Source organism: Pseudorca crassidens, chromosome 12, assembly GCF_039906515.1.
Source record: "Pseudorca crassidens isolate mPseCra1 chromosome 12, mPseCra1.hap1, whole genome shotgun sequence".
In the NCBI taxonomy this organism is placed as follows: domain Eukaryota; kingdom Metazoa; phylum Chordata; class Mammalia; order Artiodactyla; family Delphinidae; genus Pseudorca; species Pseudorca crassidens.
In genome coordinates this window covers 82,099,936-82,116,520 of record NC_090307.1, presented here as the reverse complement: position 1 = coordinate 82,116,520, position 16,585 = coordinate 82,099,936, and the positions used below count along the sequence as shown (strand labels likewise).

At 48.5% G+C, this 16,585-nt stretch overlaps 1 protein-coding gene across 8 annotated transcripts in view; it reads right to left on the bottom strand.

Annotated features, from left to right (window-relative positions):
- The window catches only part of CCDC60 (coiled-coil domain containing 60), a 271,219-nt gene that overhangs the window by 46,324 nt on the left and 208,310 nt on the right, over positions 1 to 16,585 (bottom strand). For 7 of the 8 annotated variants that reach the window (XM_067700776.1, XM_067700777.1, XM_067700778.1 and 4 more), the window contains 2 exons: positions 15,366 to 15,536; positions 5,776 to 5,883 (listed from right to left, as the gene is read on the bottom strand). In XM_067700776.1, the coding sequence (XP_067556877.1) occupies positions 5,776 to 5,883; positions 15,366 to 15,536 (279 nt within the window). The remainder of the gene's footprint in view (positions 1 to 5,775; positions 5,884 to 15,365; positions 15,537 to 16,585) is intronic. The other variant, XM_067700779.1, reaches the window with a different exon arrangement.

Below are 16,585 nucleotides of genomic sequence, written 5' to 3'. Positions count from 1 at the left end.
CTGCTGTGGATTGAGTTATGTCCCGAAGTTCATATGCTGAAGTCCTAATCTCTAGTACCTTAGAATGTGACTGTACCGGGGACCTTTAAAGAGGTGATGAGGTTAAAATAAGGCCAAGAGGGTGGGTCCTAACCCAATCTGACTGGTGTCTTTAGAAGAAGAGGAGCCGTGACCCACGGAGAGACACTGGGGTACACGTTCACAGAGAAAAAAGCGTGTGAGGACAGAGCGAGAACGCAGCCCTCCGAAAGCCAAGGAGAAACGACTCAGTAGAAACCAGCATGTGGGCCCCTTGATCTTGAACTTCCAGCCTCCAGAACTGTGAGAGAATACATTTCTGTTGTTTAGGCCACCCAGTCTGTGGGGTTTTGTTATGGCAGCCCTGGCAAACCAACACCCCATCACATGGGAGACTCCCATCCACCTCCCCAGCCTCGAGTCTCCTCTCTCACCCCTGTGCCGCCACCTGCAGCCTGGTGAAATTTTGCTCTGCAGCGCAAGCTCACTGTACATACTCTCTTTGCACTGGGTTAAAATCCTAGCTTTGCCATTTATTAGCTATGTGGTCTTGGCCAAATTACTTCATTTCCCTGAGCCCCAGTTTTCTCATCTGTATAATGGCAGTAATCGTTCTAGTGAAAGTGAGGTGAGGTGCTCGGCACTGTCCTCTGCTCCTGATACACATTCCCTTTCCTCCTCCTCTGCCTCTCCGTGATTGGGTCTCAGCTCGGATGTCGCCTCCAGCAGGAAGCCTTCCTTGATTTTTCGAGCATCCTCTCTCCAAGGGGTTCTAAAGCACCCCTCACCCTACAATGTGTCCCTCTGTCCCTACATTTTGTGTCCCTGCTGTCTTGTAACTACCTGTTTACTTGTCTCTGCAGCCCACAAGCCTGTGAGCTACGGTCTTGTCCATCACAGGTATGCACAGAGTAGGCTCAATACATTTCTGGTTACTGAATGGGAGATGGAGGGAATAAATTGGTTGGGATCTGACACTTTCCAGAGCTGATAATTTGGGCACAATTCTCATATGCACAACCACAGAGATAACAAAGAATAGTAGCAACAACAGCAAAATAACAATAATAGTAAACACTTCCCATAGAGCGCTTACTCTGTGCCAGACACTGTTTTAAGTATTCTACATCCATTAATTAAAGTCATTCTCATAACAACACTGTGAGGAAGGTACTATTAGTATTCCCATTTTTCAGATGAAGAAACTGAGGTCACATAACTTATCCAAGGTCAGAAAAGGCAGCAAACAGCAGAGCTGGAATCTAAGCCCAGACAGTCCGGTTCCCGAATCTGTGCTTTAATACAGTGTTGATGTCTCTTATTATAGGGTAGAGCCCTCACGCCCTTTTCAGCAGAATAGGGTTTCATCCAATGGGTCTGGACCTTTTTTCTCTGCTTATAGAAAGTGCCTTACAACACCTGCACACAGATGTTTATAGCAGCTTTGTTCATAATTGCCAAAAATTGGAAGCAACCTTTAGAGATGTATGGATAAATAAACTATGGTATATTCCAGACAATGGACGGTTATTCAGCGTGAAAAGGAAACGGGCTACTAAGCCATGAAAAGCCAAGGAGAAACTTCAAAAGCATATTACTAAGTGAAAGAAGCCAATCTAAAAGGCTACATACTGTATGATTCCAACAATACGATGTTCTGAAAGGACAAAACTATGGCAACAGTAAAAGGATCAGTGGTTGCCGGGGCGGGAGGGGGAGAGGGATGAATAGGCAGAGCACAGAGGAGTTTTAGGGCAGTGAAAATGCTCTGTATAATACGTGAGTGGGTGGATACATGTCGTTATACTTTCATCCAAACCTATAGAATATACAAAACCAAGAGAGGACCCTAATGTAAACTAGGGACTGCAGGTGACTAGGATGTGTCAGTGTAGCTTCATCAGTTGTAACTAGCATCCCACTCCGGTGGGGGATGTCGATAATGGGGGAGGCAGGGGAGAAATGGGAAATCTCTGCGCCTTCCCCTCAATTTTGATCTGAACGTAAATCCGCTCTAAAAAAATAAGGTCTTAATGAAAAAATACAGTGCCTCAAACCCGATGATCTCTAATCTAACATGCAGTGAAGCAAACTAAAAGAGAGAGACAGAGAGAGAGGAAGGGAGGGAGGGAGGGAGGGAGGGAGGGAGGGAGGGAGAAAGAAAGAAAGAAAGAAAGGGTCCCCAGAAACATGCTTGATAGAAATCGCTCCTTTCTCATGATGATTGTATGTCAGGTCAAAGCACAATACCTTGGATTTTGTCAAATTAAAAGAGAAAGCATTTATTTTCTTAAATGTGGGGCATAATAGATGAAAACGCTGACCAGGGTGCACAAAGCCTGCTTCTAAAACCCCTGTGCTCAGAACCCTGGGGGAGCATCTAGCGGTCAGTGCATCTGAATAGCCCTCTCTGTTGAAACTGCTGTACCAACCAGAATATGAGTGGCCGTCAACATCCCTGAGAAAAAAACAATGTTTTTTCAAAACTTTTACTAAGAGAAATCAGAAAATGCTACAAAGCACCCCATGCTGACTGCCAAGGGCAAACCCAGATGGTGGCTGCAGGCACTGTTTTGTCGCACAGTCGCTCAGGAAGGGCTGTAAGGACAGGCCAGTCATCTCTCAGAGGAAAGGAGGGGCTGTCCTCCTTCCTGCAGACTGTGCCCCACCTCTTCTTTTAAAAAGATAAAGGTCCCGTCTTCCTTGGCATGATTGAGTTGACCCCCGTACAGTCAATTCAGAATCTTCAGCTGGTTTGGGGATCAATCGCACTGGGATTGAAGGGACTGACCAGGCTCAGATCCACCTCGGCTGACATGAGGACTGAGGATTTGAGAACTGACCAGGCGGGCTCTGCCCGGATGCCTCTTGGTAGAATGATGACAAAACTGCTCGGATTCTCCCCTCCCCCCTGCATCCATGCACTTCCCAAGGTGATTCTGCATCCTCTCACCAGGCGGTGGAGTCTTTCTTTTCCCCGTCGCTTGCATCTGGGCAGGCCTGATGTCTTTTTTGGGCAGCAGAATGGGGTGGAAAGGTCCTTGGTCCGTTCTGAGCCTAAGCCTTAAGAGGCGTGAAGTGCAAAGGCTCTTGTCCTCGGAACCCTTCCTGACAGCCACGGAACAAGCTCGGCTAGCCTGCTGTGTGAAGACAGCGACAGTCACTCCTGTCGCCCTAGCCACCAACCAACCAACCAACAAACCAACAGGCCTGGGCATGAGGCCACCCTAGATGGGCCAGCCTCCAGCTTACCACACACATATGCAAGCCCAGCCAGGACCAGCTGAACTGATGTGGACGAGCAGAGCCACCCAGCCGACCTGCAGACTTTGAACAAGAGTAAATGGTTGCTGTTTTAAGCCACTCCACCTCGAGGTGGTCTGTAGTACAGCAATAGATACTGATACAATCATCAAATGCAGCCAGAGCCTTTGAACAGCCAAGGAGAAGAAGGGGCAGCCTTCAATCTAGAGAAGGAGTGTGTGCCTCTGTCTGCAGATAAAACTTTATTGGAGCACGGGCACATCCATTCATTGTAGCTTTCCTGCTGCGACAACAAGGTAAAGTACAGTTGACCCTCTGCATCTGTGGATACAGAGGGCCGACAGCACTGCCCCATTTTATACTCATAAAAGATTTGAGCATCACAGATTCTGGTATCGGCAGAAGGTCCTGGAACCAATCCCCCGCAGACACCTAGGGATGACTGTAGTTGCGAGAGATACCATCTGGTTTGCAACGCCTAAAATATCTACTGTCTGTCCCTTTAAGAAAAAGGTTGCTGATCCCTGGTCTAGGGCGTAACAAATAATAACAATCACCACTGTGATAATCATCACCATCACCATCATCGAACAAACCTGATACCAAGGACTGAAGAGTCAGGAGATCAGAATTCCTGTTGTGAGCATTTTGGCAGGTTCTGCCTTCTCTCTGGGCTTCAGTTTCCCCATCTGGCACTGAAGGAGGATGAGCAAGAAACTCTCCAGTCACTTCCACAGTTGATTTAAACCTCAGTTTGCTCAGACCAAAGGAAATGGGGGTGGGGCCTAGGAATACACATTCTCCCAGGCATCTCCTTATTTTGCTATCCCCGCACCCAAGCCCAGAGCCCCAGATGATTCAAATGCAAGTAAAAGCCTAAGAAACACTGATTTACACCATTTGGTTTCAGAGGGCTTGTCCATGGAAAAGAAAGGCAAAAGCGCAAGTGTTTCCATGGGACGTTATGAGAAATTGCAAAGACTGCTTTGGCAAGGAGATGTTTTAAGAACATCAAGCTGAGGCTGCCAGTTGGAATGTCCCTGAACAAATAAGTCTATGAAGAAGCCAGTCCTAATATTCATCAAAGGGAGATAGGAGGAAAGTATGGAGTGGGGCTCAGCAAAAGCTGAAGTATTAGCAAGGGGTAGGAATGTGTCCAAACACGTGGTGGTGGTGGGGATGACGATGGCGATGGTGATGACGCCGCCCGTGGTGCTGGTGACAGCGCCACCTTCCACCCACGAACTAGGTGCTCTTATTAAGGATCTGCCATCTTGTCTTACAGTTTCACTCTTGCATTATTTTACTCTTCAAGTACATGAGACTTGGCTGTCCAAATATATCACTAGCTCCTCAAAGGTAAGGCCTTGGGATATACCTTCTGTGTCATGTGTGGTGGTGAGAGGTCAGGCTTTGCAGTCAGACACACTTGGCTTAAAACCCCAGTGTGGCAACACACTGAGCTCTGTGACCTTGGGCAGGCTAGCACACCTCTCTGAGCTTCTGCTCTCTCATCTGCAGGGATGGGATGATAATACACCTACACAGAAGGGCTGCCGAGAGGACTGAGACAGTGCCCACAGAGCAGTCAGTGGTGCTATTTTTACTGTGCACACTGTAGGGGCCTAATAAATACTTGACAAATGAGCAGACAGAGTCCAGTGCACCATGCTCATTGGCCTAAAGTGGTTCTTACGTGGGAGGGCTGGGGGTGTGGCTGTGATTTTGCCCCCAGGGGGCATCTGGCAATCTCTGGAGACATTTTGGTTGTCACAGCTGGGGAGGGGGGTGCTACTGGCACTAGGGGGTGGCGGCCATGAATAGTGCTAAACATCCTACAGTGCACAGGACAGTCCTTTCCAACAAAGAAGTAATTGTCTCCAAACGTCAATAGTGCCGAGGTTGAGCAATCCTGCCTTACAGTCAATTTCTATCTCTGTGCCCGAAATCTCCCAGCTGAAAAGTGCTAACTAGTGAAAAAGAAAAAGCTGGGCTTAGAATTCTCTGGAACAGATAGGAGGGGAACAAGGTGTCAAGGTTTCGGAAAGCCCAAGTATTCTTTGGAGGGTTGGTTAGCCCCTGTCACATCACGCAATGAAGAGTTTGTGCCTGGGGTCGGCTCAGAAGGCGGCAGGGGCTTCTCTGGGAAATAGCTCCTTGAGTCTTGGGGAAAACATGTCCCCGGAGCCCTGGGTGAGACATCTTCTAGGCACACGCTGCAGACAGATTTTATCAGGCTTTGCAAACTATTTGACATTAGTGGGTCTGGTGCGGTAAGGGATGGAATGACTCAGTCCCCGCTGGATTGCCACTTAGCTCTAAGCCCCCATGTTTGCCTTCTGTTATTTTTATACACCACATAACACTGCTGGCCCCAGGCTCCCTGTCCCTTTTCAAGAGGACAAAGGAACAGCTCGACAGCTCCCAGCTGTTTGAGTCATTTGACCTTGGCTTCGCATGATAAGCAGATGAGCCAGAGGTGGGGCTACTTACACGTGAGCCTCAGGCAGCGAGGGCGCAATGATGCAGCTGTGCACGGGGGTGAACGGACGCAGGAGGACTCCCATCCCCACCTTCTTCATCTTCTTGTCCCCGTTTGCACTGAAGGTGAAGCAGAATGAGAGCAGCAGAGTGAGCGGGCAGGAGCTGTTTTAAATGCCCTCTTCTCTCGTCAGGGGTTGTCTGGCAAATATCACCGGGCACCTGCTGTGGGCCAGGCAGTAATTCCCGCTGGAGAGATGAAGGTTCTAGATGCAGCCAGTAAGCAGAGCATATTAGACCCCCTTCTCTCATGGAACACATATTCCCATGAAGGAGCAAATAAGATAAATCTGGCAGCTGTGTGGTATACTGGTATAGTAGACTAGCGGTCGGATATGTTTTGTTACCTGGCTAGACAAATATTTATGATGTTGTGGGACATTTGGTCTATGTCATGACTACTTAGTAGCAGGAAAGCCATTGACAGAATGTAAGCAATAAGCAAATGGCAGGGTTCCAATAAAACTTTATTTACAAAACCAGCCTGGGGGCTGGATTTGGCCCATGAGCTGGAGTTTGCTGACCCGTTCCCATCCCCACCCCCACTAGACAGTGATACGTGCTATGGGGAGAAAAAAGAGAAGGGGGCTCAGAAGGGCTGGGAGAGCTGGGGCTTGCAATTTTCAATAGAGTGATTGGGGAAGTTATCACCGAGAAGGTGACATTTGATAAAAATCTGCAGTGGAAGGGAGTGAGCCATTCAGATGTCTGGGGGCAGAGCATTCTGGAGAGAGGGAGCAACAGGTGCAAATGTCCTGAGGTGGGACTGTGTTTTAGAGATGGCAAGGAGGCACATGTGGCTGGAGTAAGCAACAGAGAGAGAGGGAGGGAAGGATGGAGAGAGAATGGGGGCCTTGCAGACCAGTGCGAGGACTCTGGCCTTTTCCCTCAACGAAAGTAAAGGACTCTGAGCTGAAAGAGGACATGATGTGACCAAGGATCCCTCTGGCTGCTGTTTTGAGAATGGCCGATGGTGGGAGTGGAGGGCAAGGAGACCAGTGAGAAGTATCACAATAATTTCAGCTTGAGAGAGGAAGGTGGCCGGCACCCAGGGTCCTAGCGACAGGGAAGGTGGGAAGTGGAAATGGCAGGTGCACACAGGGCAGGAACTGCCTGGAGTCAGCGGCTTTTATTTGCGGTCCTTTCCTTAAAGGGGCTTCTCCCAACTCTCCAGACTGCTGACTCACTGGCTGGATGAACCAGCCGTGAGACGTGGGGATCTCGAGCTTCAGACGTCGGCACAAGTGTGCCCTCAAAGATCAGCCATGACCAGGCGTACCTCTCTGGAAGCCCATCCCCTGCCTCATAGAGAATACAGAAGCTTCCTCTGAAGCCAAAACCATCTGGGGGAAGCAGGGGTGGGCGGGGGGGTGGGGAAAGGGATGCTCAGAGAGGAGAACTGCCCAAACAGGCGGTTCATCTTTTTTTTTTTTTTCTGTACGCGGGCCTCTCACTGCTGTGGTCTCTCCCGCTGCGGAGCACAGGCTCCGGACGCGCAGGCTCAGTGGCCATGGCTCACGGGCCCAGCCGCTCCGCGGCATGTGGGATCTTCCCGGACCGGGGCACGAACCCATGTCCCCTGTATCGGCAGGCGGACTCTCAACCACTGCACCACCAGGGAAGCCCAGGCAGTTCATCTTTGAAACCACTGGACATTTATCCAAAAAAGACTGTTTCAAAGTGAAAAATATTAAGTTACATTTAATACCACAGTTAAGTTTTTCTTTTCAACACCATCGTGGAGTAAGTCATTTCAGTTAGAGAAAACGGGGTTTGTTTGTTTTTTCCTTTTTGGCATGCCTGGGTCACAGGGTATATATTTTTTGCCCATGACCAAATCTAGCCCACAGGCATGTTTTAATAAGCCTACTGTGTGCGTAATGGAATTGATTGTCTATATTTTAAAATTGGGAGATGTCACATAAAGATGGAAAAGCTTTGGTTCTTGAAGACTGGAAAGTTCTTGCCACTCTGAGTAAGAGTTGGGTGTGGCCCAAGGTCAAGATCGCTGCCCACTTTGCACTAGGTGGTGCCTCTTGGGTTGCCTGAGACTCAAAAACCCCTGGCATCTCAGTCCCAGCTTGCCTTACATATTTATGCTACCAGTGTGCTCCTTTAAAGCCTTGTAGTTTCTCAGCCCGAGGAGTTTAATACTGATTGAATCATTGACGGGTTCCCTGATTCATTCACGTCTACCCATATCTATGGAACATCTCTGCGCTGGGGGCTGTAGGTGCGGTGATGGAGACAGATCCAGCCCCTCCCCTCCGGAGCCTCCTGGCGGAGACGGGCTTTACACAAACACAGCTGTGATAAGGCTGAGTTGGAGAGTGTGTGGTGCTTTGACAGACCCAAACAGAGAATCTGGCTGAAATGGAGCCAGGGAATACTTCCTGGAGGGAGTTGTGTTAATTTAGAAACATGGGCCTCAAGTTTCTTCTAATGGGAAGGTGGCTTTATAGCCCCCATTCCCCTGGAATCTTGGCTTTCTGAGTGGCTGGGCCAATAGAAAGTGTCGGAAGTGGTGTGATGCCAATTTCTGGGTCCCGGCTCCAGGAACTGGCAGCTTTTCCTTCTTATGTCTTGGGATGATCACTCTTAGCACCCAGGCACCACCATGCTGGGAGGAAGCTGGCAGCCTGTGAAGAGACTCATAGGGAGGAGGACCAAGACTGCGAGCTCTCAGTCCTGGATGAGCTCAGAGCTGACAGCCAGCCCCCAGGTGCCACCGTGTGCACGAGTTCTCTCAGAAGCAGACACTTTGAGCTGCCCCAGCTAGTGCTGAACCCCTCCCCACTTAACCCTACTCAAATGGCAGATTTGTGAGTGAAATAGATGTTTGCTGTCTTGAGTTAATAGGTTTTGGAGTGGTTGCTCACAGCAACAGTAACTGGAACAGAAGTAAATATTGAGCTGAGATCTGCAGGTTGAATGGGAATTCAGTAAGCAGAGCGCAGAGGGAGAGGCCCTGGGGAGGAGGGAGAGGGGGACAGTGTGGCTGGAGGGGAAGCCAAGGGCTAGCCCATCCAGAGCCTTGTAGCCCCTGCTCAGACTTTTGTCTTTATCCGATAAAGAATGGTGGCCACTGAGGATTTTAAACTGGGAGTGGTTTACATCTGGAAAGCTCGCTCTGGCTTAGCGTGGGGAAAGGAGCCAGAAGAGGTGGAGGCAGCCATGAGGACGTCACCTTCCTCCTGGGAATTGGAGGACAATCTTGGGGTCACAGAGCTAACGAAAAAGTAGGACCAGAATCTAGGTCCCCTGCTTTCCATTTCCACAGGCTCTTTATTCAACCCTAGAGCTGAGGAAACCACAAGCCAGTATGTTGGCATGCCCAGTGGTCTAGAATACGGGGAAATTAACCCAGCTATTACACGCCTTAATCTCTTGTTTTGTGTCTCGTCTCAACTGCAAACATAAGACAAGTTCTACCCGTTGTTTTTTTCTCCTTTTTCAGCCGAACCTGCAGCTGAGAAATGAGGTCAATGAACACAGTGGGAAAGACTGCTTGCAGGCCGGAATCTTTGGGGACATGCTTGATTTTCTTTTTTCCCTAGTTTGTCAGACTTAAAACTTTGGTCTAAAAGAACTTATCCTATGGTCTTAGATCCAGAGGGGGGAAAAAATCCCTTTTGCTTTTAGAATGTGCAGGATCAAATACTGTGTTAAAAAAACAGTTCTAAATGAACACTTGTATTTTTGATAATTCTGTGATTGGAATTATATTTATAGAACATAGCTCTTACATGTGAGATGCCTTCTAGCCTGCCTGGAAATTAAGACTTTTAGCCATAGATCTGAGGGTTTTAAGTAATTGAGGGCCAGAGAGATCAACTTCATTTCACTGCATAATAATAGCTAGCAATTACTAAGCACGTCTCATAAGCCAGGCTCTGTGCTAAGTGTTATTTCTTTTAATCCTCATAACAAATTTGGGAGTTTGGTACCATTCATAAGGGTGTAGAGAGAAGAGGCTCAGAGCAGCACAGCGACGACCTGCCCAAAGCTAAACAGTTGTGTGCGGGAAGTCTGGGCTCGAACCCCAGCCCCGTGCTCTTAACCACTACTCCCTACTGGTAGGGATAATCTCCCAGTGCTATTTTATAACCCCTGCCGCCCCCACCTGCATTTGATGGCTATGTTGCAATAACAGCCTCCAGTTTTATTTTAATGACCAGCCTTGCACAGCTCATGGAATCCACTGGATAAGTCATAACCAGAACAATGTCCACGTAGGAAAGATCTCATGCATATTTAAACTTATTAAACTTTAAATATACCATGTCTTGCACACTGAAACATGGATCGGAGAGGGAAGAACTGTGTTCTGTGACCATGGATTAAAAACCCCATGTAAACAAGGGCAACGTCACAACCAAACTATTTAAACAGTCACGGGAGGATCTGTACAGATGCCACCTTCCCCAGAGCCTGTCTGTTTGCCCAATAATCTGGGCAAAAAGTTCCTGCGAAAAGAGCCACTAGTTCGTTCCTTCTCTTTATTCTAGAGAAAGGCTGCCAGGTGACTAGTGCCCCTAGAGGTACCAGACTCAGAGAGGGTCATCGAGGCTCTTAGATGACACTAACGGCAAAACTTGCGCTGAGCTCGTGGGACCTTCACGGAGAGGGTAAGAACCCCTCGGCTCACTGAGTGGCTTTCTCTGTATCCTGCGCCTCTTCAAGGTCCCGTGAGGACACTTCAGTGGGGTCCACCGAGTGGCTGGATGGAGGTGGCTCAGGTCATGACTTGCCTGCTTTTATTTTTTTTTTCATTCTGAAAATCATATTTCTGATTTTGGCAATAGATAACACCACCACACCCTCCTTCTCCAGCCCTGGCCTTTCTAACCAGACATGCGGGCTGCAGGATTTCCGGCGGGCTGATACAGATGGGTCTAACCATACCTCTTTTTTTGTCACCCACTGAACTCCCAATCAGCATTAAAGACCCTGCTCAGAAGTCACACTTATGGGGATTCTTTCCAGATTTCCTTTTCACCCCCTAAAGCTGAGCGGGTGGACATTGTGAAGTAACAGAAAAAATATATATATATATTGATCTCTGCCCTCACTTTCTGGGCACAGAGCTCCTAAAACCCTTGGAATTTCCTACGTGATAAAGAGTACCAGGGGCATCTCTTGTTTTAATATTTGGTCTTAGACCCTGGATCCTGACACAGAGCTCCCAAATCCCTTAGAATTTTCTGGGTGATAGAGGTGTCTTTTTCTGGGGAATGGGGCAACTCTTGGTGGGCTCCTGGATAGCTTTAGGATGGGGGCTGGTCGCCAGAAAGACCAAGCCATGATTAGAAGCTTGGACCTCTCAGCCCCACCCCCAGTCCTCTAGGAAGGGGAGAGGGGCTGGAGACTGAGTTAATGACAGAGCATGCCTATGTGATGAAGCCTCCATAAAAATCCCTGAAGTACGGGGTTTGTAGAGCTTCCGAGTTGGTGATCACATCCAAATAATGGGAGGATGGCACTCCCCAACTCCACAGGAACAGAAGCTTCTGTGCCTGGGTCCCTTTCAGATCTCACCCTGTGTACTTCTTGATCGGGGTTCTCATCTGTACCCTTTATTATGTAATAAAATGGAAAATGTAAGTCAGTGTTTCCCTGAGTTCTGTGAGCCATTCTAGAAAATTATCAAACCCAAGGAAGGGGGTCATGGGAACCCTGATTTATAGCTGGTTGGTCAGAAGTACAGGTGACAACCTGGGACTCGTGACTGGCATCTGACGTGGGGGGGGCAGCCTTGTGGGACTGAACCCTTAACCTGTGGGATCTGATGCTAACTCCAGGTAGAAAGTGTCGGAACTGAACAGGATGGTAGGATGCCCTGCTGGTGTCGCAGACATTTGCTTGGTGTGGGGGAAAACCCCACACATCTGGTGTCAGAAGTATGAGTGTGATCATGGTGTGAGAGTAAAGGAGAAACACGTGGGAGGAGTGTTCTTCCTTTACAGACACACTTCAGGGCACTGGAGGTCCACCCCATGGTACTGTGCTGTGGCACCGCATGTGGTAGGGACTGTCCCTCAATCCTTTTCATATCTCCGTGCCATCAGAAGGCCTGCACGCAGTAGGTCTTCAAAATACAAACGGTTGGCTGTACAATGAGAACGGGCCTGGGTCAAGGTCGTCTCCCATTCTCACCCCTACACTTACTTGGAAGTCAGGATAAAGGTCCAAGACATAATGCACTAAGGGACCATGGGTATTTTACTGAAGATCTTCTGGGGAAACTGAGGAATGGATCTACATGTCACACTATGAGGCAAAACCTCGTAAAAACCGTCATTAGACATCTCCGTTCTCTCCCACTGTTGGCTGCCTTTCCTTTCTTCTCTCCTCCGAAGGGTCCCTTCCGCTCACACTCTTGGCCCGTCTCCTGAATGTCTCCATTCTATCCGTCAGGGAAGCCTCTCTGCTCTTCCTGTCTATCTGCGTATTCACTTGAATACACTTGCTCACCAAAGAAAGCATCTCCTTGGGATGCTGACTCCTTGGAAGGCATGTGGTGGGGATTGTAAATCATAGATATTTTCTCTAGTCTCAGAATGAATGAATGAGTTAATAAATGAATGCACAAATGGTAAGCTAGCTTACTTAGACCAACCCATTGGGTAAAAATAACCAAAAATGCTGGACAAAATATTTTTTCAGAAAGAGTGGCAAAGGGACTTCCCTGGTGGTGCAGTGGTTAAGAATCCGCCTGCCAATGCAGGGGACACGGGTTCGAGCCCTGGTCCGGGAAGATCCCACATGCCGCAGAGCAGCTAAGCCCGTGCACCACAACTACTGAGCCTGTGCTCTAGAGCCCATGAGCCACAACTACTGAGCCCGTGAGCCTAGAGCCTGTGCTCCACAACAAGAGAAGCCACAGCAATGAGAAGTCCGAGCACCGCAACCAAGTGTAGTCCCCGCTCACCACAACTAGAGAAAGTCCGCACACAGCAACGAAGAACCAGTGCAGCCAATAAATAAATAAATTTTAAAAATAAACAAAATAAAATTAAAAGAGTGGCAAAGAGCCAACAACGAAGTGGGAATCTCTCGGCCAAAACTAAAGAGAGACTGGAAACCAGAGAGGTAAGGCGGCCTGGGAGCTGCTTTGGTCCTAAGGACATTTGCCAATTTAGAAAAGGTTAACTTTCCTTCTAACAGCTTCCCAGGGCAAAGAAAAAGCATAGTCCATGGTCTGCACAAATGAGGAATCAAAGAGAAGACCCTTCTTAAAATAAGCTGGGATTCCCAAGGGCCAGACTTTCAGGGGAAAGGTGACTAGAAATATACCAGCCCTTCATGGTCTCACACTCAGGATTCCCACCAGTCACCGGGAACCCTGAGCTTTAAGAAGACCTCCAACCACTAGTGTCCAGCCCCCTCACCCCCTACGCCAGGGCCTCACAGACCAGAACTCCCTCCTTTTTTTTTTCCATTAAGTTGAAATTTACATAACATAAAATTAACTGTTTTAAAGGGTGCGATTCAATGGCATTTGAATTGATGGCTGTACAACCATCTCCTAAATCTAGTTCCAAAACATTTTCATCAGCCCCAAAAGGAGATCCCACACCCGTTAAGCAGTCATTCTCCATCCCCCCACTTCCTCAACCCCTGGCAACCACCAATCTGCTTCCTGTTTGGGATGAACCTCAAACAAACTATGGCAAGTGAAAGGAGCCAGGCACAAAAAGGTCCCATATTGTATGGTTCCATTGGTAGGACCATTGTTTTTAAGACGTACACATGCATATTTCTTTACGTTAACGTTGTGAAGAATTTGGGAAACGGTGCATTACCTGCTGTGGATTCCATTTCCTCTTTAGCCGGCAACATGTCAATTTGGGTTCCTAAAAGCAGCCCTAGCACAGTAACTCTCAACCTTGGCTTCACATGGGAATTATCTAGGGGAGCTTTAAAAAGTACTATGTCCGGGGGCTTCCCTGGTGGCGCAGTGGTTGAGAGTCCGCCTGCCAATGCAGGGAGCACGGGTTCGTGCCCAAGTCTGGGAAGATCCCACATGCCGCGGATCGGCTGGGCCCGTGAGCCATGGCCGCTGAGCCTGCGCGTCCGGAGCCTGTGCTCCGCAACGGGAGGGGCCACAACACTGAGAGGCCCGCGTACCGAAAAAAAAAAAAAATACTATGCCCGGGTAACACCCCCAGAGGGTCTGATGTAATGGGTCTGGGAAGCACCCTGGGCACCAGGTGATTCTAATTGTGGAGGCAGGGCTGAGACCACTGCTCTAACAGGGCAACGGCAGGCCATTTCTACCATATATATTTCCCCTCTTCCTGCTTCAGCACCTCCTTTCCATCACTGATTTGTGCCTCGTTTGGTCTGCACAAGCTAAGTAGTCCGGGAGTTTGTTGCTGCAGAACGTAGCAGTCCGTGAATGCTGGTGTCTCTCAGTTTGGGACGTGGGGGTGCTTTCCAACTATGACCTTAGTCATAGGGGGAATTATGGCTAAGCCTCATTCTTAATCTCTAAAATGGGGCTAATCATAGTATCTATCTCATAGGAACGTTTTGAAATTTTGACAAAAAGACGTGCACAAAGCACGCGGTAGACACTCATAAATTAGTGTTGTGTGTGATTACTAGCATGATTGCTACTGTTACGTGAATGGGCATTTCAGAATGGCCCAGTCTGTTGATGGTTCTCTCTCAGCCAGAGGAAAGACCTTTACGAAAAGAGGGAGGCTACTGATTCAACAGACCAACAAGCCTTTTTTTGGTCCACTTGCTTTGGGTGGATACCGAGCTACGACCTGGGGTTTCAGAAGGTCTAGAATAGGGATACTGATGTGGAATAAAACAAAGTAGTGTGGGGCTTCCCTGGTGGCGCAGTGGTTGAGAGTCCGCCTGCCGATGCAGGGGACGCGGGTTCGTGCCCCGGTCCGGGAGGATCCCACATGCCACGGAGCGGCTGGGCCCGTGAGCCATGGCCGCTGAGCCTGCGCGTCCGGAGCCTGTGCTCCGCAGCAGGAGAGGCCACAACAGTGAGAGGCCCGCATACCGCCAAAAACAAACAAACAAAAACAAACAAAAAAAAACAAAGTAGTGTGCAAACACATTAAGGGAACTCAGAGTCCAAATGGGCTCTGGAGGTGGTTGGGCTGAAATCTGGGAAGGATCAGGAGAGGGCAGCATTTAAGCTGGGCTTTTAATGATAATTAGAACCTTAGTTGGAAGAGTACTTAAGGCCCAGAGAACAGCACGGGAGAATGCCTAGAGGTAGGGACAAGCCTTGGAATGAGAGGGAAAGAGGCACACCTGGGGACCAGCAAGATTTCTTGGGTAGCTCTTGGCATTGGATGTGAGGACAGACATATGTAGTAGAAGATACCTCACTGAATACCAGGAGGTGAGGCTGGCGAGGCAGGTTGAGCCAGACTAAAAGAAGTCATTAGACACCAGCCTAAGAAGGGGCTCCCCATGTGAGACAGCTGCCACCCCTCAACCCAACCAGGCAGTGTTCCTTCACAGTGGTCCTTCCCAAGACCACTGGTGCCACGGTGATGGTGTCTACTTACGTCAAAAGAATATCCCCATACTGGACATCTGACATCTTTTTGGCTGGTTGGAATATATTTCTTCCTTCCTCTTTGAGTTTCTGAAGTTGTTGTTGCTTCTTTTTCAATGCACTCTCCTCCCTCAGAATAGTAAAGTAACCACGGCCAATCTTCACCCACTGAATCAAGATGCTGGAGAAAGAGAAAGAGAGAGGAACACGAGTTGGCTATCAGTGGAATGTCTTACTGTCTTGGGACTGAGAATCCATTGAAGGGCACTCCCGTGCCCAGTAGCAGGAGACCTCCTGCCTTTAGAATTCCAAAGCCACAGAGACCTGAGCTTGGATTATGGACCCACCTCTTACCAAAGACCTTGTACCAATTATCTAACCTCTCCTGGTTTCGGTTCCATCACGCCACAAACATTTATTGAGTGCCTACTATGTGCTAGGCACTCTGCTGTGTCCACTGAAATAAGCATAATAATTGACACCCCAGAGAATTAATTTAATTGGCGGCGTTTTTATTTTGTTTTGTTTTTCATGGTGTGTCTCAGATTCAGTGAAATGCGGTATTTGAGTTTCTTATACATATGTCACCGGAAGGTCACCAGCAATCTTTTTCTAAATTTAGACCCCGCTTCTCAGCTCACGTAACGTTTTCTGAATCTCTATGCTACACGACACATGTGCATCCCAGCCGGTCACTGGCAGGTACGGATCAGACATCATCTGCCCAGCCCATATTCTTGTTACAGCAAACTAGTCTCTCAGGTTCCTCATGTGTAAAATTGTGCAAAACCAAAGGAACGTGTACGCTGGTGGAACACAGTGAAACCAGATCACACAGAACTGGCCCTGGATTGTCCATTTGGGCTCTTATTTTTAAGTTTAGGGATGCAAGCCGTTGATCTGAGGTGGAATTCATACTTGAAACAAAAATGTGCTTCGGTTTTGCTTTCAAGCTTCTGAAATCCACTCATCAAAGAGCATCCTGAGGTTGCCGGATAACCTGATAGAACGAAAACCGTAACCAGGAGCAACCCCTTAATTTCACAGGGGACGATTTTCTGGATGCGGCACAAAGCAAATGCAGAGCTGTTCTGGGAGCTGGGGCTGACAGCAGCTGTTTTTTCATGGTTATGTTACTTCCCAGAGACTCCTCGCTCAAAACGTGGTTCATAGGTCAAGACTGACGTCACACACGCAGCACAAGGGTGTGAAATGGCATGACTCACATTA